Here is a 24,456-nt window from a genome sequence, read left to right on the forward strand (position 1 = left end):
TTCTCCCTCTGAGCGCTTTCCTTTCGCCTCCACCCGCAGCAGCAAGCGCGCCCCACAAACTGCTCTGCGGATGCCCCTTCCCACATGCAGCCGGACTTAGAAAGAGATTGGCGGCAAGCTCCTTTCGCGACCGAACGAATCGGCCCTGAGGGCCACGCGAACCTGCACCCCACCAACCGTCGCTCACCCGGACTGCCGCTTCGAAGCTGCGCCGCACCGCGCCGCTTAGACGCAATCCCGCTAACCTTGAGCGGCTCCCTTCGCTCATGGGGCACCAGCAGGCTCCGCCTTCGGTTCCCTTCTGTCGGTCTGCGGCAAAGCAACTGTCAGCCTGTTTTGAGCGGCCAAAAAGCGAAGAAAGAAAGAGAAAGAAAGAAAGAGAGAAAGAAAGCCGGAGGGAGCAAGAGCTGGTGTTGGCCTTCCCTCGGTAGAGAATTAGGGAAATCTCCTGTCAGCCTCAGCACTATCCTGGGTCAATCCTCTCAATAAAAAGGGGGAAAGGAGAGACTCCACCTACATTTATCAGCAGTTGGACTATTTCTGCAACCAGCAAAACGATATTCCACATACTTCTAATGTACTCCAGACATTGGAACACTGTCACAATTGGAAACTGGGGAACCACATCAACCCCCACCCCTGGGAAATTATGGTGATAGATGTTTGCACTTCTGAATTCTGTGAGATCTCTGGGTTTTGCACCTGGCTCCCCTGGGAGATTTTTCTTATTTCACTTACTTACTTACTCTACTTAAAAGCTATCCCACCGAACTAGGACAAGGCGGCAAATGACACAACCAGTATTGTTGTTGTTGTTTATTCGTTTAGTCGCTTCCGACTCTTCGTGACTTCATGGACCAGCCCACGCCAGAGTTTCCCGTCGGTCGTCAACATCCCCAGCTCCCCCAGGGACGAGTCCGTCACCTCTAGAATATCATCCATCCACCTTGCCCTTGGTCGGCCCCTCTTCCTTTTGCCTCCCACTCTCCCTAGCATCAGCATCTTCTCCAGGGTGTCCTGTCTTCTCATTATGTGGCCAAAGTATTTCAGTTTTGCCTTTAATACCATTCCCTCAAGTGAGCAGTCTGGCTTTATTTCCTGGAGGATGGACTGGTTTGATCTTCTTGCAGTCCAAGGCACTCTCAGAATTTTCCTCCAACACCACAGTTCAAAAGCATCGATCTTCCTTTGCTCAGCCTTCCTTATGGTCCAGCTCTCGCAGCCATATGTTACTACGGGGAACACCATTGCTTTAACGATGCGGACCTTTGTTGTCAGTGTGATGTCTCTGCTCTTAACTATTTTATCGAGATTTGTCATTGCTCTTCTCCCAAGGATTAAGCGTCTTCTGATTTCCTGACTGCAGTCAGCATCTGCAGTAATCTTTGCACCTAGAAATACAAAGTCTTTCACTGCTTCTACATTTTCTCCCTCTATTTGCCAGTTATCAATCAAGCTGGTTGCCATAATCTTGGTTTTTTTGAGGTTTAGCTGCAAGCCAGCTTTTGCACTTTCTTCTTTCACCTTCATCATAAGGCTCCTCAGTTCCTCTTCGCTTTCAGCCATCAAAGTGGTATCATCTGCATATCTGAGATTGTTAATGTTTCTTCCAGAGATTTTAACTCCAGCCTTGGATTCCTCAAGGCCAGCTTGTCGCATGATGTGTTCTGCATACAAGTTGAATAGGTAGGGTGAGAGTATACAGCCCTGCCGTACTCCTTTCCCAATCTTAAACCAGTCCGTTGTTCCATGGTCTGTTCTTACTGTTGCTACTTGGTCGTTATACAGATTCTTCAGGAGGCAGACAAGATGACTTGGTATCCCCATACCACTAAGAACTTGCCACAATTTGTTATGGTCCACACAGTCAAAGGCTTTAGAATAGTCAATAAAACAGAAATAGATGTTTTTCTGAAACTCCCTGGCTTTTTCCACTATCCAGTGGATATTGGCAATTTGGTCCCTAGTTCCTCTGCCTTTTCTAAACCCAGCTTGTACATCTGGCAATTCTCGCTCCATGAACTGCTGAAGTCTACCTTGCAGGATCTTGAGCATTACCTTACTGGCATGTGAGATGAGTGCCACTGTTCGATAGTTTGAACAGTCTTTAGTGTTTCCCTTTTTTGGTATGGGGATATAAGTTGATTTTTTCCAATCTGATGGCCATTCTTGTGTTTTCCAAATTTGCTGGCATATAGCATGCATTACCTTGACAGCATCATCTTGCAAGATTTGGAACAGTTCAGCTGGGATGTCGTCGTCTCCTGCTGCCTTGTTATTAGCAATGCTTCTTAAGGCCCACTCAACCTCACTCTTCAGGATGTCTGGCTCTAGCTCACTGACCACACTGTCAAAGCTATCCCCGATATTGTTATCCTTGCTATACAGGTCTTCTGTATATTCTTGCCACCTTTTCTTGATCTCTTCTTCTTCTGTTAGGTCCTTGCCATCTTTGTTTTTGATCATGCCCATTTTTGCCTGGAATTTACCTCCAATGTTTCTAATTTTCTGGAAGAGGTCTCTTGTCCTTCCTATTCTATTGTCTTCTTCCACTTCCACGCATTGCTTGTTTAAAAATAATTCCTTATCTCTTCTGGCTAACCTCTGGAATTTTGCATTTAATTGGGCATATCTCCCCCTATCACTGTTGCCTTTTGATTTCCTTCTTTCTTGGGCTACTTCTAGTGTCTCAGCAGACAGCCATTTTGCCTTCTTGGTTTTCTCTTTCTTTGGGATGTATTTTGTTGCCTCCTCCTGAACAATGCTGCCAACTTCTGTCCAGAGTTCTTCCGGGACCCTATCTACTAAGTCCAGTCCCTTAAATCTATTCTTCACCTCCACTGCATATTCCTGAGGAATATTAGTGAGCTCATATCTAGCTGATCTGTGGGTCTTCCCTAATCTCTTTAGTCTGATCCTAAATTGTGCAAAAAGAAGTTTGTGATCTGAACTACAGTCAGCTCCAGGTCTTGTTTTTACCGACTGTATAGATGACCGCCACCTTTGGCTGCAAAGGATGTAGTCAATCTGATTTCGATGTTGTCCATCTGGTGAAGTCCATGTATAAAGCCGTCTCTTAGGTTGCTGGAAGAGAGTGTTTGTTATGCACATTGAGTTGTCTTGGCAAAATTCTATCAGCCTATGTCCTGCTTCATTTTGTTCTCTACTTACCTGTAATTCCAGGTGTCATTTGACTGCCCACCTTAGCATTCCAGTCTCCTGTGATGAAAATAACATCTCTTTTAGGCGTGTTGTCCAGTAGGTGCTGCAGATCCTCATAGAACTGCTCTATTTCAGCTTCTTCAGCATTTGTGGTTGGGGCGTATATTTGGATCACTGTGATGTTAGATGGCTTGCCCTGAATTCGAATTGAGATCATTCTGTCATTTTTTGGGTTGTATCCAAGCACTGCTTTAGCCACTTTACTATTAATTATGAAGGCTACTCCATTTCTTCTGTGGTCCTCTTGTCCACAGTAGTAGATCTGGTGGTCATCTGATGTGAAGTGGCCCATTCCAGTCCATTTCAGTTCACTGACTCCCAAAATGTCGATCTTTAATCTTGACATCTCACCAATAACCACATCCAATTTGCCCTGGCTCATAGATCTTATATTCCAGGTTCCAATGGTGTGTTGATCCTTAGAACATCGGATTCGCCGTTCACCACCAGCACCGTCGGCCGCTAGCCGTCCTTTCGGCTTTGAGCTAGCTGTGTCATCACGTCTGGGGCTAGTTGAGCTCATCCTCTGTTCCTCCCCAGTAGCATTTTGACCATCTTCCGACCTGGGGGTCTCATCTTCCGATGGTATACCGACATATCTCTGGTTGTACTGATCCATTTAGTTTTCACGGCAAGAATACTGGGGTGGGTTGCCATTACCTTCCCCAGGGATCGCATTTAGTCTGACCTCTCTGTCATGACCTTCCCGTCTTGGGTGGCCCTTCACGGTTTAGCTCATGGCATCATTGAGGTGCTCAAGCTCCAGCACCATGACAAAGTAACGATCCTTTGCTGAAGACAACCAGTATACACACGTAAAACCATAATATAAAATCGAAACAAAAAGAAACATGAAATAAACAAGAGGCGCCAGGACAAACTAGGGTCTGAACACAAGGACAGAGGGGGCCATCCTCACTTCCCAGGGCAACATCTCCAGGGACCAGGGACTTGTCTTCCTTTTGTAACCCTCCTGTCTTTTGCTATCACTTCTTTCACTGTGTTGCATTTACAAAAAGCCCTCTTTGGAGCAGATATAATAGGAGTTGGTGATGGAGAACATTGTCATCAATATTTTGCTTGTTCAGGCCATTTCTGGTTCCCGTAGACATTTTCAGCACACTGAAACTCCACAGGGTTGACGACATGGTTAAGAATGTCCAGCACCCGGCACCTGGGTGTTCTAAGGTGCTTGGGAAGTTTTGCACTGATATTGTGGGCAGTTCAAGCATGCATTTCACTGACCTCTGGAACTTGAAAGCAACAAGGGCACTGGATGAGATTGTCCCCATCCACTCCAGATCCAGATAAGCTCCTTGATTTATCCAGGACATTTGAGAAATGAAACAAAGAATGAATGCAATAATTCATTGTTACATATCCATGGAGTATACTATACAGTAATAAAAGTGGCAATATTTGCTTACTTCACTGCATCAGTAGGCTTGTTTCATTTTCTAGGGAAAAGCAAGAATGAATAAGCTCCTGCTGGCTGCTGTGTGATATTTGTGAGGGTTCTTTGCAGATTAAAAATCACGTGTGATGGGGGAAAATTCCCTATGATCCAATTTGCAAGTGGAGACCACATGATCTGCTTGAGCCAAGTTTATCTGAACAGTGCTGGGGACAGACCACAAAGTTCTGCCCACTGAAGGAGGGTACAACCAACCTTTATGTAGTTGTATAATAAATGCTGACCAGTAATGATGTGAAATGCCAATCATCTTATTTTTGATAACATGGGTTAGATTTTCTGCTTATACCTCGAATACAGTTAATAACATGGAGGTTGGCACAAATCAGCTTTTGTTAGTTACTTCCTGGTGCCAGATTAAAAATATAAGTGCTGATTTAAGAACTCATGAGCCAGCATCTGCAAATGCCTAAGCAAGCTATTAAGGAGGCTTACACTCAGGACCAGAAATATTGGAACAAGGATAACTGTTTTGGCATTTGGCTTCTCTACATCACCACACTGAAGTTGAAAGGAAACACACTCAGATGGGAGTGAAGTCAGGACTTTCAGCTGTAATTCAAGGGGTCTGACAAAAGTGGGGCACTAACCATTCAGGAAGTACAGCCAGTGGCATACACCCCCCCATCGTTGGTGGCTCATAAGTAATGGAACGAATGGCTGACAAACAGCCACATGGCCAGGTATGCCCTGTTTCCTGGGTATCCCATGACCAATCAAGCAGATAAAAGGCTGGGAGGTGGTTCTGAGTGTTACATTTGCATTTGGTAGCTGTTCACTGGAGCTCTCAACATGAGGTCCAAAGAGGTGTCCATGCGAGTGAAGGAGGCCATCATTAGACTGAGAAAACAAAATAAACCCATCAGAGAGATAGCAAAAACATTGGGAGTGGCCAATATAACAGTTTGGAACGTCCTGAAAAAAATTAACTGGCAAGCTCAGCAACAGCAAAAGGCCTGGAAGACCATGGAAGACAACTAAAGTGGATGGCCGCAGAATTCTGCTCATGGTGAAGAGGAACCCTTTCAAAACATCTAGCCAGGTCAAGAATGCTCTTGCGGAGGTAGGCATGTCATTGTCAACATCTACAGTCAAGAGACGGCTTTATGAATGTAAATACAGAGGCTTCACAACAAGGTGCAAACCACTGATAACGCTCAAGAACAGAAAGGCCAGATTAGACTTTGCCAGCAAACACCTAAAAAAGCCTGCCCAGTTCTGGAATAAGATTCGTTGGACTGATGAAACCAAGATTAACTTGCACCAGAATGATGGGAAGAGAAAACTGGAGAAGGAAAGGAACAGCTCAAGATCAAAACCATACCACATCATCTGTCAAACATGGTGGAGGCAGTGTTATGGCATGGGCATGGATGGCTGCCAGTGGAACTGGGTCACTGGTATTTATTGATGACCTGACTGCTGATAAAAGCAGCAGGATGAATTCTGAAGTGTATAGGGTTAGACTTTCTGCTCAGATTCAGCCAAATGCTGCTTCATATTGCAGGTGGATAATGACCCAAAACATACAGCAAAAGCTACCCAAGAGTTTCTCAAGACAAAGAAGTGGGATGTTCTTCAATGGCCATGTCAGTCACCTGATCTCAATCCAATAAAGCATGCTTTTCACTTACTGAAGACAAGACTGAAGGCAGAAAGACCCACAAACCAGCAGCAGCTGAAGGCAGCTGCAGTAAAGGCCTGGCAAAGCATCTTGAGGGAGGAAACTCAGCATTTGGTCATGTCCATGGGTTCCAGACTTCAGGCAGTCATTGACTGTAAAGGATTTTCATCCAGGTATTAAAGGTGATCCTTATGTTTGTAATGATGTTGGTTTGTTCCATTACTTATGAGCCACTGATGGGTGTGTGTGTATGCCACTGGCTGTACTTCCTGAATGGTTAGTGCTCCACTTTTGTCAGACCCCTTGAATTACAGCTGAAGGTCCTGACTTCGCTCCCATCTGGGTGTGTTTCCTTTCAACTTCAATGTGGTGGTGTACAGAGGCCAAATGCCAAAACAGTTATCCTTGTTTCAATATTTCTGGTCCTGACTATACTTGAGTTCAGGGGCCTTGGTAGTTCGGAGGTCTTGGTTCAGGAATTTATTTTACTCCTTCACTTGCATTTGCTCAGAACTGGATTCCACTTGGACAAGGTCTAGTAAAGTGACTTGGGCAACATCTTGCAAAGTGATCTGATTCTTCTGTATTTGTAGGGCCCTCTTTGGCATTGACTCTGTCACCTACAGGCTGGATCAAAGCAGTGGTACATCCCTTTTAAAAGAGGCAGTTTCTCGAACAGTCATTTAGAGAGCATGAAGTCCTGAAGGTAAAGTGGAATATAAACCTAACCAACAAATAAGCAAACTAATAGCCATCTCCAAATTCTTGGGTAAGAAAAGGTGGCAGGGCTTCAGTTGCAAAGGAACAGAAGGAAATGGATCCTTTCCTGGCAGGTTTCAGGCCTGTTCAAGGGAAGGAAACAGCATTAGTTACTGTGATAGGTCATCTTTCTTAGATTCTGGGTGAAATGTATCCTTCAGTCGTATTAGACCTTTAGTGGCATTCAATACCATTAATCATGGTACCCTTCTGGAGTACCAATGAGAATTGGGGAGACACAGTTCTGCAGCAGTTCCACATCTTCCTTAGCAGGTGCCTTCAGCTGAGGGAAGAATGATTTAGTGGATGATCCAATGGGGGGACACTGCAGGCCCGCTCCCTTATGCTATTCAACATCTACATGAAGCTATCAGGAAAGATCATTGTTTGGACTGAGGTATCATCCATATGCTGATGATACTCAACTACACATTGTCAGCCCAGGCTGAGCCAGGGATATAATCAAAATCCTGACATGGTGTTTGGAGGCTGCAGGGCCTAGATGTATCCAAGTAAGCTCAGATTAAATTCTTGCAAGACAGAGTGGTGGTTTATCAGTGATAGATCTGGCTCTATCCTGATTCCAGCTTTAACTATTGGTGACGTCACACTCCCCCTTAAGGAAGTCCACAGTTTGGGAGTCCTAGACTTGCAGCTCCAGTTGGAATAGGAGGTGAAAGCTGTAGCCGGGCGCTTTGCCTATTGTGTGATAAGATTAGGAAGTCCCAACTATGGAGATTCATATTTGTCACCTCAATTAAGCTACTGCAGTGTACTCTACATGGGGGTGCCTTAGAAGATGACTGGAAGTGCAGCAGTCAATCTGCTAAAAGGAGGGAGCAGTTACAATATAGCCTAAGAACAGCTATACTAGTCATGGCAATGGCTGCTGATTTATTTCTGGATCCAATTCAGAGTTCTGGTTGTCACCCGTAAAACCCCATATAGCTTGGCTTCCAGATATCTTGTAGCTGTCTCTCCCATCAAGATCTGGCCCACCTTGTGCCTTCCTGCAGAAGAGACTGAGTCTCCATCCCATGGGAGGTTAAGGAAGACAACATGCCTTTTCTGTGGTTGTCCCCATGCTGTAGAACACCTTGCCCCCTGAATTATGGAATGCGCCAAATCTCATTTTTCACAGATCACTTAAGACCTAGCTGTTCTGTTGAGGATCTGGGGCCTAATTGTATGCAGGCTGCCTTTTAGATAGTTTGTTCCTGTTTTTATTATATAGATTTCCTCATTTTTTTTGTAAAACACCTTGAGTTGCATAGAAATGGACAGTGGAAAAAACCATGTAATAAATTAATTGAGCAATGTCAAGCACATAGCTCCAATGTAAGAACCATATCATCAAATACAAGCAAGGTAATATATTTAATAATGCTATTTTGCACCAGAACAGAATATTGAGCTGTATGTGATATAATGGCAACTTGTAAGGCAACATACTTGGAGGAGAGAGTATGACTTCAAGTATTCCCCTTTTTGGGAGAGATGGGCGGTGATAGAAATTTGAAAAATAAATAAACAAATAAATAAATAAAATATTCATAATCAATACTCTTAATAATTTTTTAATCTATACTAGCAATAATAGTACAAGCCCAGTAAGTCTAAAAGTGTCTTGTACACAAATGAAGCACTAGGCTAGAAGCTATGCGACAGCATCATAGAAAATACCCTGCTGTAATAATCAACCCTAAGCCCTAGGGGCACTTGTACATACAAACCAATTTTTTGGTACTCTCCCAGATTTCCTTTTTGAGTGCAAAAAGGAACTGTAGTGTAAGTCTTACATTAGGCTTAACAGAGTCTTTAAAGACCTTGAAGTATAAAATTACATGCCACATGTAATTTTAAGGGAAGAAACCACCCAAATCTTGGCTCTATCACTATGCACGATATAGCCCCATTCATTTTACACAATCACCACTGCCTTCATCTGTACAAAAACGTTAAGTGTACTTTGGCCATTAAAAGTTTGCTCCAGCCCTCCTGAAAGAAATGGGCTAGAAGCCTCGGGTACAAACAGTTTCCTCCCTCAATTTCCCCAAAACATTTTACATTAAACTTTTAGGATTATTGTCTTAAGGTTTAATTTTGGCTTCAGTAAATAGAAGAATGACTAACAACTAATTCAGCTGATACAAAAAAAAGTTATGAAGAAATTTCTAATTATGAATTTTTATCCTACACATTCTTATCTAATTACTCTTTTAAGTGAATGATAACCTTGGTCCTTTTATACTACATTGCTTTTCCAATTTCTTAGGGAAGCTAACTTTTTCCTATCTTCAAACAAAAGATAGTTCGTAGTTCTTTTAATTCCATGGCATGGCAATTTACTTCCATCTACCTCAAATCTGAAACTGGGGTCTGTACAGATTTCCCACTATTAAGGGTTTGACATTCAATCGTATTACGTGTCTATGCAAAAGCTTTACTGAAGTCAATTATATTATAACTAACTTCCAGGTAATTATAAACAATTGCAGCTTGAAAGTATGTTTCCACTACTTCATTTTTCCTGTATCTTTTCAGTATTTTATAATGGCACAAGGTTGTATTAATGTTGCATTCCAACTATCCAATAACTACACATAAAACTCTTGACGCAGATTCTCAGCTATGACTAATTCTCAAATGGTTTGTTTTTAGAAATTATAAAAATCCATATATCATTCAGGAAAGACAGAAGGTTTATCTTTAAATCAAAATTCTAATTACTTATTACAATAGATAAACGGCATTTGAAGGATGGAAAACAAACTCTTTACATATTTATATTATATAATAGATGAGAAAATGCAATAGGCAAGATGGTACATCCCACATTTCAGGAGGCAAACATTTCATAATCTGGGCCAGCTCAACCAAAGTGAAGAAAAGCTGCAGAAGACTTATATATTATCAGAGAATGAATGCAGGATTAAAAACATGACCAGCTTTTTTCTAATCATTTTAGTTTCCTGCTATATATCCTAATTTTAACACATACAAGAATACCCAATTTAACCTAAAGGTTATAGATATAAACTTCAAATATTTCATTCACTTATGACAGAGGTAACAATACAAAACTGTTGCAAAAATGGCATGCCTATTATTACTATTTTATTTGCCATTACAGTTTTATATAAAAAAGAATACCAAGCACCATTCTACATTTAAATAACTTTTATATGTACAGTACTAAAGCACTCCCAAATGTAAAGTTTTTTGGAATAATAAAGCTTCCCATGCTACTGCATTTCCATCTTTACCTCACAAATTCATCTTCAAAAACAAATAAAAGATAAAAATCTTTTTTGTATACCTGATCAGGTACAAGCCAGAACCAGTACCAGCATTCATATTAGTTGCTCCGCTGTGAAATATTTTTTATTTATTTATCAGATACATACACACACAGGTGTGTATATTTATATATATGTATGTGTGTGCATACATACACACATATACAATCATCTATCCACAGAACCCCAAACATTATTTTAAACGTTTGATCAGGTCTGACGTGGACAACGCCCAGAAGGAATGGGAATGTCTAGAATTCTGTGTCTATCTTCATATTCGTCTGTATCCGTTGAGTCTTCATCCTCATCCATAGCACAATCATTATGGTTGGTTTCCTAAACACAAGAAAAGAAGCAACATAATTCAGATTTTCAGTTTCTTTGCAAAACCACTCTAAGACTGATAAAGCTTTTTATTTATTTATTTGGTGCCTTTGAGTCAGTGTTGACTCCTGCTGACTGCCTGGAGTAGTCCTTGCAGTTCTGGCAAGGTTTTCAGAAGTGGTTTGCCATTGCTTCCTTCTTAGGGCTGAGAAAGATTGACTGGCTCAAGATCACCCAGCTGGCTTTGTACGTAGAACTCATAGTCTCCCAAACTGGCTCTCTAATGCTTATGTTACCATCTCAATAAAAATGCAAAAACGGAACCATAAAGAAGTTAATACATTAACATCTCATTTTTGCTTTTTGTGATATCTTATTTCATCTTGTTTTCACAATTGGCTGGCTAAATTCTCACTACTGTCATACTCTACTTATCAAAGAATAAATCTAAACAGAACATTTGTTTTTAATAGATATACTAAACAAACTAATTTACAGAACTGTTGAAAAATGTACTAGAAATCACTACTCAGTTATGTACAATGTTTCATAGTCAATTATGTAAAATGACTAAATCAGTGGGCACTGCAGCATTGTTAAGTAGGCCATGCAAGTAAATAGAAACAAAACATGAATTCTTGACAGAATAGGATATGAAATTGAATCTAAATCTAGTATTCTGTGTTTTAAATCAGCTAATTCAAGTTTTGTATAAGGTTCAATGAATGAAATATTTACCCACATTGTTTTTATTAAAACACTGTATCTTTTATTGTTTTCTTGGAATGCTTCTAAATGCTTAATGAACCCTACCCTGAATAATTTGTGGAGAATGATGTTAACAAATTTTTTAAACACAGTATATCAAGACAAGATCTGCTTCTTTTTCATTTATACCATTATAGAGTACCTAAATTAATATAAACAATAATTGTTACTAGCAATGTAGTCCAAAGTAATCCTTCTGTCAAAAAAATATTTAATTCAGTTACTAATCATATAAATAGCATTGTAATTATATATTAATCCTTTATCTAAAGTTCATCTTACGGAATTCTAAATATTTTTAAAAGAAATTACATAGCCCTTAAAGATCTTCCACCCTGTATGTTTAACTCACATTTAGTATCAGAAAGCAAGCTAGATTGTTGAACAAAGTATTCAAAGATTATGACTCATTGTTTCTAAAAGCTATGAATTGTATCGAACTATGACCATCCTCTGATGGAACAGGAAGGGTGGAGGTGAGTTTGATGAAAGCAATGAGAAGTCTGTTCATATAGGACATAGCCGTGCTTGATCATTTTTATGCAAAAAGAATACTATTTTAAAAATACAAGTCTACTAGTTTAGGAACCATATTTAAAAATTATTGCCTAAATCCAGTTGCTTCAACTTACCATACGTGCTATGGATACTTTGAATGTTGGGCAAACCATGTGAAATCTAGGAATGGTAACATTAAAAAATCTATCTTTGTAGTACAGACAGTGGAATGTATAGTATCCTTCCATGTATCCTGATGTAGTAGCAAATGTAGTACAACTAGTATACTCATAGACTCGACCAGGACTAATTATTGGAAATTCTCCTGCAGAAATAAAATGATCAGAGAACTTTAGAATCAAGTACATCTAAATTAAGGCCAAATTATATCTTAGGAGTAAATATGAATTACTTAAAAATGTGATTCAATAGCTTATATTTATTTTGAAAAAAATAAGATGTCATGGACCTTTTATGGATCTCCTGGTAGCTATATGACAATCAGAATACTGAAATTTAAATTTAATCTGAATATGGATGTACAGAGTGTGAAATAAATTCTGGACAGAGGTACCACAGCTGCTTATGTTTTTTCCTTTAAACTCAATGGCCAATTTAATCAAACATCTTCATTATTTTGAGCAAAGTAACTAACCATTTCTTCACGTGGTCAACATTTTGAAATAATATCCCTTACCTACTACTCCAGGACCCTGAACCTCCTCCACATCACCTTTGGCATTTGTTATTCTCCAATACCGGCTGTCTAATTGACAAGCCTTCTCTGGAAGTGCATCTTTGGACATCTCAATTCTAATAAATTACACAAAACACTCCTTTTAGAAACATGTCACTTACATAGCATAGCAGCACATAACATTGCCCAGAAATATTAATTTTGGGGTTCTGGTGGAAATATTTTAGTAAAGGAAGCAGAACTTATACATTACGTGTCGGCTTATGAATGCAATGCAAGAAAAGGAATGCATTTAAAAAAAGAAATAACCATTTTTTAAAAAGGAGAAAATAAACAGCAGGTATTCCACTTTTCATATATACAGCATCACATCATATTCTCCAATGATACAGTAAAAAAGCACGGAGCATTTTTTTTAAAGAAAAGCCTAAAAAGTATCATCTAAGAAAAATATATTAATGAAATAGCCAGAAGATAGCCATATGTTTCCTATCATGAACATTCTGTGATAACTGGCTGTGATATTTGTAGAACCATATTACATAATCATATATTACAAGGGGCAATAATGCAACATTTTCCTATGGAGAAAGATACGTAAGTTTGACTGTATAGGAAAAGCAAGTAAAAAGTGTAAGAAATAGTACACCAAGGAAACAAATCTGACACTTGTGATTATTATTGGAATAGTTTTCAGACAAAGGTCTATGTTCTACATTGCAAAACAATCCAAAAAAATTGCTTTGGGTTCTCAAAGGGCTCCTGTAGAAATCAATATTTGCACATTTTTTTCTATTATGTTTAAAACTACTTGTACTTTAAATATTTTAAAATATTGTTAGTGATTAAACAAACATGTAGCAGCATACTGGTAAATTGAGTAACATGGTTTTACTATTCTTACCTGATTCTGTAAGTGAAGAAGTAATGAGGCGGATGTACAGAACTGAGTTCAGGCAGGAAAGATGTGGAAACTGAGACAGTAATATCTCCTGTTTTTGCTACACAGTCTTTTTCATGAACATATCTACCAAAGGAAAAAGTAAAATTTTCTTATCTGATATTTCAAGGAATAACTAAATATTGAAAGATTAAATTAAAGCCAACATTTCCAAATGTCTCCAAACAGGAGAGCCAGTTTGGTCCAGTGGTTAAGGCACCAGGCTAGAAACCAGGAGACTGTGAATTCTAGTCCTGCCTGAGGCATGAAAGCCACTTGATGACTTTGGGCCAGTCGCGCGCTCTCAGCCCAACTCACCTCACAGGGTTGTTGTTGTGGGGAAAATAGGAGGAGGAAGGAGTATTAGGTATGTTCGCTGCCTTGATTTAATAATAAAGGCGGGACAGTAAGTAAGTAAGTAAGTAAGTAAGTAAATAAATAATATTTTCATATTTTATACTTTAACCAAACCTGTATAAATGCAGATTGGTTAGACAAAATCTGAGAAAACTTTGTTTAGCATAACCTTTGTTTAGCATAAAACAATACATTAGAAAAATATTTTTCCTAACAACCTGCCTTTTTTTTTTTTGCATTAGGGAGAAGTGATAACAAATGGCTTTTTCATTAAAAAAGATTCTAATATTCTTTAAAGAATGTTAGAACCATTTTTAAAAATAAACACAGTAAGACATATTTCTCTCAATAGTTTTGCACCTGTTATTAATAACTTTTAGAAGACTATGAGGCTTTATTTCTGTAATCTGTAGTACAAAAACCTTTGTTCTGTCCTTTTCATATGCATTATCTGTAATACTAGCAATATTCACATTTATACAGGTTTCAGTTGGTTTCCCTTAATTGCAATACGGTATAATACTGCATACTGTATTGTAACAGTACTGTACTATAAACTAAAACTATAATACCTGAAAATCTGGTCTCGGATGATTGGATAGCCACCTGTTATTACATTGTTTACATAGGAGGTGAACCATTCCAAATAAGAATTACCTAAATGTTGAAGAGGGAGAAACAGTTTACAAGAAAAAAATAGAAAATCAATTGATTAGAAATGCTGTAAAACTCAGGTCTACCTCTGGAATGGATAAATATGTTGTCTTGTTTGATGTACAAGGGCAACTATAAACAAATTAGGTATCTGATTAAGCTGATATGATATTAATTTATAATTTATAAACATCAGAATGACACAGTAAAGACTGAATAGCTCACTCTTTATGTGGAGGTACAGAATCATGAGGCTTTTGAATGTCACAGTAAAAGACATCACTGGGGCAGAAAGATGGATTGGTAGTTAGTTTCCAAAGGCTCATAACAACCTGGACTAAGTTTTAGGGTAGGGAATACATGTTATATTATATATTAGCTATATAATTTATTTCCTCCCACTGTGTTTAAACAGCTGCAAACCAACTTTCTCCAATCAGATGAGTTCCAGTTATATTAGACTATAATCCCTCTCATCTGTAGTTGATCCAGTGGTTGGCTCACTTTACTTACTAGGAGGGAAGCTACTATAAACTGAAAGGCACATAGTAATAAATCAGATATGTTGAGAATTTGTTGAGAATAAGCATGTACACGTAGCTCATCATTCTAATTAGCTTCTTCCCTTTACTCCCCCTGAAAATGTTTCCCCATCAGAGTTTCAAAAATATATTTACCTGTGATAAACATATCAATTGCAGATGGATTACGGGCCATTTGATCCTTCAAATAAAAAGAAACAGGTTATTTGTATCCTAAACATGTATTTTTAAAAGGCAAGACATGTACTACATAGATAACAGTAAGATTTCTGTCAAGATTCTCTAGAGTTTTAGTCCTGTCCTCTGTTTAAAAAAAAAATTACATGTCTTTTGTGCAAATAGATTGTTTCCTACTCACATTTGTACTAATTTAGCAAACTAAACTGGAAAACTTAATTTTGTTGAAATTATATTATCAAGAACATAGTTTGAAAAATAACTATAAATATTACATGAATTAAAGTCTTTAAATTCGTAACTTTTTAAATATTGTTATTCTAGTTTAAAGCAAATTAAGATATTCTGTTAGGATACAGCTTTTTACAATGAAGTTTCAGTCCTAAAACAAGCAAAGAACACTGTTATATTTTAATTTAGAATATGCTACTGAGTTGTACTATTTTATGTAACTTTACACTCAGTTTCAGGATTTATAGTTTAAAATACTAATGCAAAATTCAATCAGTTACAAGAAGAAAATTAATGCTTTGGTATTATACAGATGCAGAAGTTACATTACAGTATGTTTGAAATAAATGTCCAAATATGTTCCAGGAATGAGTGCAAGGTGGGAAAAAGCTTCCTTTTAGGGGAACTAAAAACAGGATGTAATGGCAAGCAGACCAGATGTGATTTCCAATTTCTATTTAAAAAGAAGTTACTGGAAATTTACCTTGAATAAATTCAAAATATAAGAACATGATAAATGAACATTTTTTCTACCATTAAGAAAAACCCTACTATGTTATCAGGGCTGTAAGAACAATCTGATATGTAAATGACAGAACTGACTTTCATGTCTTACCACAATAAAAAGACGCTATAGTTTGCTTTTTTATTGTATTGCCAAACAATGTATTACTACAGGTAAACCTTTGTGTTGATATTTTTAAAATCAGCAGAGCAGTTTCAATAGTCTACGAATTAATTTTTCAAGTTATTTATATATCCAAACATTTCCAAAAGTATGGACTTTCTTAATAATATACTGAAAAAAAACTACAGCTATCATTCCATTTCAGTGACTTGCAGTCAAATTTGTCAGTCTACTCCTAATCACCATGCAGTATTTTATTTCTGCTCATTTCCCACTCACAGGTTCTCATCTAGCAGCTTCTCTGACTGTTGATTCTTGATGCAAAGGTCTTCTTTCAACAGCTTAATTAATTTTCACTTTTCTTAGAGCCCTTGCTATCAACTCAAACTTGTTTCCTCTCCACCAGTTAGAACTTCTAAACATTCCTGTGACCTTTTGCCAATGATGGAAGGGGGGGATCACAGATGAAAAAAACAGCTGACTTCAAATATTCTACACAGTCAGATTATGCCTATCATATACTGCATCAATATCATGAACTGCAGCATTATTGCTATCTAAAGATCTATTTACAAGTCTTTCTTACTGGACATTGGTAGAAGATTTCATAATTATTGCGACCCTCCACGCTCTCCAGAGCCATATACTGACTCAATCCAGTGTGAATGCAAAAGGTTAAGGGAAGGCATTGCTTCAGTCCTAGTCGCTGCTGAAAACCCCCAGCTGCCGTGTCAATGTCCAACAAATCTTCAGAGCGATAGTGATTGGAGAGTGCCATGCTTCCCATCAACCTTTGTATAAAAAAAATGTTTAAAAATATGCTTATAAGAACATTAACATACATAATTTTAGAAAAATATTTAAAATATGCATATTCTTGTGTATGTAATTAATTACCAAAGAGCAATTACAATTAATTTTAATATCTCACCCTGGAACAACTAGCTTCTGACCATTATGGATTCGAAATGAACATCGATAATCATCAGGTAATTTGCAACCAATCTGTGCCTCCACAGCATCTAGATCGTCTTCCTGAACGCTCTCTGTGATATTGAGAAGTTACAAGTTTTCATACATGACTTCACACAATATAAACAAGAAACTATCTAAGACCCAATGCTAAACTGCTCAGCAAGTCCCATGGAAGTCAGCAATTCTGACAATTGTGTTAGGTTCATCTTCAGAATTTACTCTTTCTAGAATGGATATTCTTACATATTTCTTATATAATAGTGTAAAAAACAATGAGGCTGAGCAAAGCGCTTTGTAACCTATGGGAGCATAAACAGAGCATCTCTATTGAAATGTTTAAAGCAGATGCTTCTTGGGAAAGACTCACATGGAAGCTTCTAAGGCTATCTCTGTATTTATGTGCACTACAGCTTCCCTTCACACTGAAGGAGTTGCAGCTGCATGAATGATTTGAAGAGAATTGCTTCATTTGTGCTCCTGAACATTGCAGAACACCTCTTTGGAATGCTTTGCACATTGCTACAAAATAACAACTAGAAGTCAATAAATTATTTTACTTCCAAAGCAACTACAGGTAGTTCTTGGGTTACAATGGCAATTGGGATAGGGATTGCTATTGCTAAATGATGCAGTAATAAAGCATGATGTCACGTGACTGCATCGCTTAGTGACAGCAATCTCGGCAGTCCCTGCTGCCGTCATAACCCCAGGACCATGAGGGTTGTTAAATGGGAAGTGGTGGGAGTCCCAAATAAGAAGTGGGGGGGAGGGTGCTGTGGGGGGGGGGGTGCTGTGGAGTGCAGGCAGGTCAGCATGGGCAGCAGACAGGCGCTGGGGAGTGTGGGTGGGCTGGCCAGGGCTGCAGGCAGGTGCTGGGGAGTGCAGGCAGGCCAGCGAAGGCAACAGGCAGGCACTGGGCGGCGCAGGCAGGCCAGTAGTGGGGCTCCTTGGGAGAAAAAGCAGCGAGAGCAACTTATGGGAGTGACTTGCAGCTTTCCCTGCCGGCTCTCCCATTGACTTTGCTTGTGGGAAGCCAGCAGGGAAGGGCACAAATGGTGATCATGTGACTGCAGGGATGTTACGACAGCTGCAACTTCATGGACTAGTTGTAAGTCCCCCTCATACAGCGCCACTGTAATTTTGAATGGTTGCTGAACGAGTGGTTGTAAGCTGAGGACTATGTGTAAACAGGATCAAATTATTTTAAAGCTCAAAGGCAAACTGAAAGCCTTTGAGGTAGATTCAGTCCTTGGAGTAATTCTGCCTACTCCACTCCAGTCCTAATACATACTAAAATGGGTCTCAAAATTTTTCCAAGAAAACATTTTAAACATCAAGGTTGCTGCTTCAGTGTTTAAAAACTCACTAGTGGTTTGCCAAGATCAGATCTATAGATAAAAAGTTCTGAAGAAATTAAATACTACGCTCCAAACCAGCTGCCAATTTCATTTAACACTCAGCAGCTATCTTCCAAATTTTCTCATGCAATTCAACAGTTTTTTCTTCTTAGTTCCTCTACTCAAATTGGACTGTTATAAACAGTGCAACTCCAAAAACTTTGACTATGTTGCTAGAAAATCATATTTATTTCTTTACTTAAAAAAACAAACAAACCACCAAGCAATTTTGGTTTCATGCAAAATGGGAAATTAGGATATTAAAAAGAGGCAAATTTCTGTAAATACACCCACACAGAAACAATAAACTCTGTTAGGGAAGTACAGAGCTCTAGATTTAAAGAGCAAAATATGATTTTATTTGTATATCTGTAGGAAACATCTTAAAGCTACTGCATCTTTTCCTGAGATCATGTGGCTGCCCTCTGCAGCTGGCACACAATCCTTGGAAAAAAGGCATTTAGTTTAAGATGTTGCAGACAGGTGCTATGTGTAACCCATGGGCACTCTGAATTGCATTTTGCTCTTCAAATCTGGATCACTAAAGAGCCCAAAATTCCATCTCTAATCAAAGCCCAAAATTAGTAGCACAGGTCAGGCCTGGGGAAAAAATAGGCACAATTTACAATGTTGTACAGACCTTCCACAATAAATGAATCAATAATGTTAATTTTAAATAGAAGGGTTACCACAGGAGCTATCCCAATCACTATATTAAATGGCATGTAAATGTTGATAAAAATTCTGGGACATCTAAGGCATACACTCTGTCCATACTCTTCTGAAGTTTATAAATCTAATATTTAACAACTTTTTATAAGATATAACCAGAACCATTCTTTTTCTTAGCTCTTCCCATTCTAAACCCTTATGTCAAACCATCGGATTAGCATTTCTTCCATACAAGAGATTGAAACAACACTCAGCTTTGTTTATTTGTCAGCTTAACAAATAAACTAAGCATGCAGCATTTATTTATTGTTGTTGTTTTGCAGTATTTATATAGAGTGGTCACTTGCTAATATTTGTTATTGAGTTTCTTATATGTAAAATGGCAAAGGTAAGTTCAAAATTTGGAAAGAAAAATGTCAAATATACTAACAATACCTTTCAAAGAACTAATCATCCGAGGACAATGCTGCAACAAATATTTTTCCAAATCATCCCAGGCTTTTTTAAGTGTAGCATAATACTGAATGTATCTTCCTAAATCAGCATACATATCTATGAAAATTGCTTTCCAGCTCTTATTTCTTCGAGACTTCTCAGCTCTAAAAAATCAAACATACGCATACATTTTAAAAGCAGAAAATGGTAATACAAATGCCACATTTATACATTATGTACACTGACACTGTAGATAAGATTAGAAAGCTATTTCAAAATTGACATTCATTAATCTGAGCCTGAAATGGGTTATTCCTTGCTCAAAATGTTTTGAATTCAAAACTTTCTACACTCCATTAATTAATGAAACATAGTTTACAAAGATAAGTGAGATCAGCCCAGATCTATTGACCACCAAACCACCTATTCTACTTTGGCAAATTTGAGCTACTCTAGTACACCTGCAGAAGAACCAATTAATATTTTAGAAGCTATTCTTGAAAAATAAATATTATGTCAAACTGACATTTAGAAGCATTTCCAGCTACCTGAAAATGAACAAAAACCCAACTCTTAATTCAATACTTTAAAATCTCACTCTCTCTCCATATACATACTCATTCTCTTACAACCCATACTGAGCTTAAGGAATTAACATAACAAAGAGAACAAAAACTCTGTGCAATCTAAATATGAACTACTACAGTAAGTATAGATATAATTTATAAAGATATTTATAAATAATTACTAATAATTCAAGTAGTAATACCAAGTAACTCAGATGGTTACACCTAGAGGCAATTTCAAAGGCTCATTCTTCCTTCTTACAGTTATGAACTTAGGATAGGATAAAAATTATAAGCCATTTTTATTTTATGAAAAATCAAATACTATCCATACTTACTCAGACAAAAGCCAGTATTTCTTACAATGCCTCTTCCACAATGGATCATGGACTGAAAGTTGATTTAATCTACGACTTACAAAACAGCAACTGCAATACAGATGTATCAGATTAAATTTGTCTACAGTCATAATGATGCCAGGATAGTTTGTATTACACAGTAGAGAATGGAGATGAAAACCTCCTACATTAGAAATTAAAACTAACATGTTTTATGCAGATCTTTAATATTTTTAAAGGATCACACATTCAATTATTTAGAAGTAGAAACTGTAGATGTACATTTATTTGAATTCACTTATTTTCCTTCTTTTAAGCTTTCAGGATACAATGTTTTAAAGAACTTGCCACAGTTGTTCTGGATAGATGGAATGAATGACAAGGAACCATGAGAATCATTGGAAAAGAAAGAAAATGGTAAAAACCTCACCTTCCAACCACTGGAAATTGTATTCATTACTTTCTTACTTTTCAATAAATAATGCAAATATATAACCCTTAGTGAATTTCCATTTATAAATTGGAATCTAAAGATGTCAAACTTAAAACATTTTATTCAAAACTCTGTCACTGCATGGAATACATGCTATACACTCAAGGAACACTCTGTATAGTGTTCTCGTTAACATTTAGAAATAATAAACCACCATTGCAGGAACTATCAGGCTGTGACCCTGCTGGCCTTTTGGAAGGCCCTTAAAAACTAGTTATTTCCTGAGCTTGGGAGGGCAGGAGAGTTTGTGATGTTCTGATTGATTGGTTTCCTCAATTGACACTTCTAGGTTGTTCTATTTTGTTCTTATTCTTTTACCTTGCTGTGGTTTTGTATTGATTTTTAAACTTTGTTGGTCACCCAGAGTCACATTTCAGTTCTTCCTTTCACAAGTGTTTTAACTTTCAAAAGACATTTCTTTCTCTCTTACAGTTTTAGAAAGGGATTAACTATTACAGGTAAGTGCGGAGAGACACAGGACTGAAAAAAGTAGTCCTTTTAATACAGTGCATAGTTAAATTATGAAATTTATTCTGTCAGATTAGCTCATAGCAACTAATTGAAAGCTTAAAGAGAGACTGACAAATCAAAATCTGTTGAAATGAAATGTCAAAACATTTATCCTATAATTTTGATCAGATGTTCACTATGCAATTCACTATTAAGTCAGTTATTGGCCCAACTAACCACTGAGGGACCTCACTTTCAATTTCTCTTGGCATTGCTTTCCTTAAATAAACACTAGACATTAACTGGAAGATATGTATTTTTATTTTAACTTCTTTTTCACTATTTAAGCTGTCTCAATATGCTCTGCATGTGATAGGAATATGGCAGAGAATGCCAACTTAAATTGTTCTTTTCTGGACATTTCAATGGAAGTTGTTCCCCTGCTATTGTGGAGGGGGAAGCAATTCTCACAGTAGGAAAAAAAAAGCCTAAGCAGCTCTTCCTCTCTCCAATATACTGTAGTAGCTGATATCATCATGTTTTTCCTTAAATAAAAAAAGGTGGTTCATTTTAAACTTTTCAATAGGAAGTTACATCAGGACCTGGCACTAAACCTGTTCTTCTGAATCAAGTTCAGGAATTTCAGCTGCATCTTACAGTGGAAAGATCAATCCCCACGCTAATAATTCTATGAATCGATTTTTCTTTTGCAGCAAAGCCTTTAATGCCCCGCAAGAGAGTATCACTAGGGTAGGCCGGTTTTAAAACAGTGCATAATGCAACCACCTGTTGATACATGCAAGCCTGATGAAAGAAACCTGTCCATCAGCAAAGGGAGGTGCTTGGAGGGTTTTTGATGCCCTGGGACTTGGCAGGAAAGTCTTAAGCTCTGCAAGGCAGAACAGCCCAGAACGTCAGAAATAAATGCTTCTCCACACATCGAGGCCTCTGCCCAGCTTCCTGCCCCACGGAAAAGCCATTTACCCCAGTTCGCTTGACCTCAAGGAAACACCACCCTCCTTTTGCCACCGATCCCCATTTCCAGCCTGCCCGGAGTCCCTCGAGATATCCCTCCCTCCATAAGCCAAGCCTTCCGACCCCCATACATGGGGGGAGGCGAAGCCACTTCGCTCGCTTCTCCCCCCACCATCTCCTGAGAAAACACCACCGCCCTTCTTTCCCCTCCTTTTCCAATGGCTTGAGCTTCAGGGGAAAGGAAAGGGCGGGCCAACCATGTCCCGGCCTCGGCTGTAGCTCCCCATTGCCGGCGGCGCCCCACCTCATAAGGTCCTTGTAATCCAGGAAGCTTAGGATGAGCAAGAGCGGGTCAGTGGGCAGTTGCTCCAGGCAGAGGGGCGGCAACTCCTGTTCAGCGATGGCCGCCATCTTGCCGCCTGCCCTGCTGGCTCTCCGTTCCCGGCCGGAGGCTCCGCCCTTACTTCGCTCTGATTGAGTCAGGCTGAGGGAAGCCCGCCCACAGCCTATTACCTGCGTCGGGGAGGCGCGTGCTTCTTCCCTTCTCACGCGGGTTTGTTATCAAAACAAGGTGGAAAGGAGGGAGGCTCGCGCTGAAAGGCCTGGTCTGGGAGAAGAGAGGCTGGGAACCTCGGTTTCAGGCTTTCCTGCGGTGCGGGAGCCCCTGACCTTCCTGAGAGTGCCACTGTTCCCTTCGGCGCTTGGTGGTATTTTATTGATGATTTCGAGACCCAGTTTTCCGCCTGGCGCTGATAGCTTATCAAGGATGAGCAGTTTGCGTGCATTTTTATCTTACTCAGCCTTGTGTCCCTTTTTAAGGCGGTGCCCCGGACTGAAATTGAGGCTGAGTTCGTCCTTCGCGCTAAACTGTGCTTTCTATAACCTCTACAAAAGCTTTCTAATTTCTGTAATTAGACACTAAGCCGCAACTGGCTAGGTCCTGATGTCGTCGTAAAGCGTAACAGACACATTTATTACGATGTGCACGAACCCAACCCTGTAGCCGGTTTTTAGCTGGGAACATTTGAGATGCAGCTTTTGATCTCTTAACCACATTTGCTCAAGACAGGAGTCCCTCTCTTTTAATGCAAATTCAAGTATTTTAGCAGGGAGTGTGTAATTATATAGTGAGGTGACCAGGGACACCCATTCCGTTTATTGCACAGCTGTGAAATTTGGATATCATAACTTAAAATACTATAGAGCCAAACACAACTCTTCTCTTAAATAAGCTGGCAATTTATTTGTACCTTGCCTCTGATGATAAACATAGTAGTGAATTTTGTTTTGGTAATACCATGGGCAAGAGGTTCTCCTGGATGTATCAGTAGTTCAGCCTTAGTTGCTGGACTAAATGGGCTTCCCTAAGGTAAAGACAGCTATCAAATAATTGGGACCATTTTTATTTTTACTAACTGAAACTGGACTTAAAATGAACTGAACAATTAAGATTTAGTTTTAGTATTTGCTATTTTATCTGGGCTCAGATGTAGGATTGATAAAATAATAATAGGGAGAGTACTTTTCATATGTACCAATGTACACATTCTTATTACAGACTATTATTTCAATTCTAGTATTTTGTTAAAAGTCCTTATCCTTCAAGACCCTGTCTTTGTCATTTCCTTCCTCTCTAACATCATCTCCATTATGCTATCTATCTTTATCTATTTCTGAGCCTAAAATGAAAGAAAACAAAACACTTCTTTGTGATCAAGTATAAATTTAGTAAGCATGAAGATTGACACTGTATACTTAATATTTACATTAACAAGGAATTTTGACTAAAGCGAGATTGTCTGAATATTTCAAATTGTTAGTAGTTTGACCTCCAATTTTGATTCCAGCTATCATTTTTTCCTGCTATTCTTAGAACACAGGGAGTTTTGGAATTGCAAATTAAAAAAACTACCTTAATCATGGTAATTGAGCTCTGTGTTTTGAATATTATTAATCTTAAG

The 24,456-nt window shown here is 38.6% G+C and overlaps 1 protein-coding gene across 2 annotated transcripts; it reads right to left on the reverse strand.

The window, feature by feature from the left end:
• Nucleotides 1-9,763: 9,763 nt before the first annotated feature.
• Nucleotides 9,764-23,197, reverse strand: FBXO3 (F-box protein 3). Of its 2 annotated transcripts, none has more exons than XM_063289603.1 (11): nt 22,800-23,197; nt 20,578-20,667; nt 19,674-19,837; nt 17,126-17,240; nt 16,781-16,985; nt 15,294-15,339; nt 14,535-14,619; nt 13,570-13,692; nt 12,666-12,781; nt 12,103-12,293; nt 9,764-10,714 (listed from the first exon to the last, which is right to left on the reverse strand). In XM_063289603.1, exons 1-11 carry the CDS (start codon nt 22,904-22,906, stop codon nt 10,589-10,591), a joined length of 1,368 nt encoding a protein of 455 aa, XP_063145673.1. In that variant the 5' UTR covers nt 22,907-23,197; the 3' UTR covers nt 9,764-10,588. The 2 variants fall into 2 exon arrangements, with proteins under 2 accessions (XP_063145673.1, XP_063145674.1); XM_063289604.1 differs by having other exon boundaries at nt 23,009-23,192.
• Nucleotides 23,198-24,456: the final 1,259 nt, after the last annotated feature.

Source organism: Candoia aspera, chromosome 1 (assembly GCF_035149785.1).
Source record: "Candoia aspera isolate rCanAsp1 chromosome 1, rCanAsp1.hap2, whole genome shotgun sequence".
NCBI lineage: Eukaryota > Metazoa > Chordata > Lepidosauria > Squamata > Boidae > Candoia > Candoia aspera.

Excerpts from the sequence above, each read along its gene's own strand:
- FBXO3 (XM_063289603.1), bottom strand. The coding sequence starts at position 22,906 with ATGGCGGCCATCGCTGAACAGGAGTTGCCGCCCCTCTGCCTGGAGCAA. Across the intron at positions 14,620-15,293 it reads AATTGATATGTTTATCACAG|GTAATTCTTATTTGGAATGG; the intron begins GTAAATATATTT and ends TTCAACATTTAG. Across the intron at positions 13,693-14,534 it reads ATCCGAGACCAGATTTTCAG|ATATGTTCATGAAAAAGACT; the intron begins GTATTATAGTTT and ends TTCCTTTGGTAG.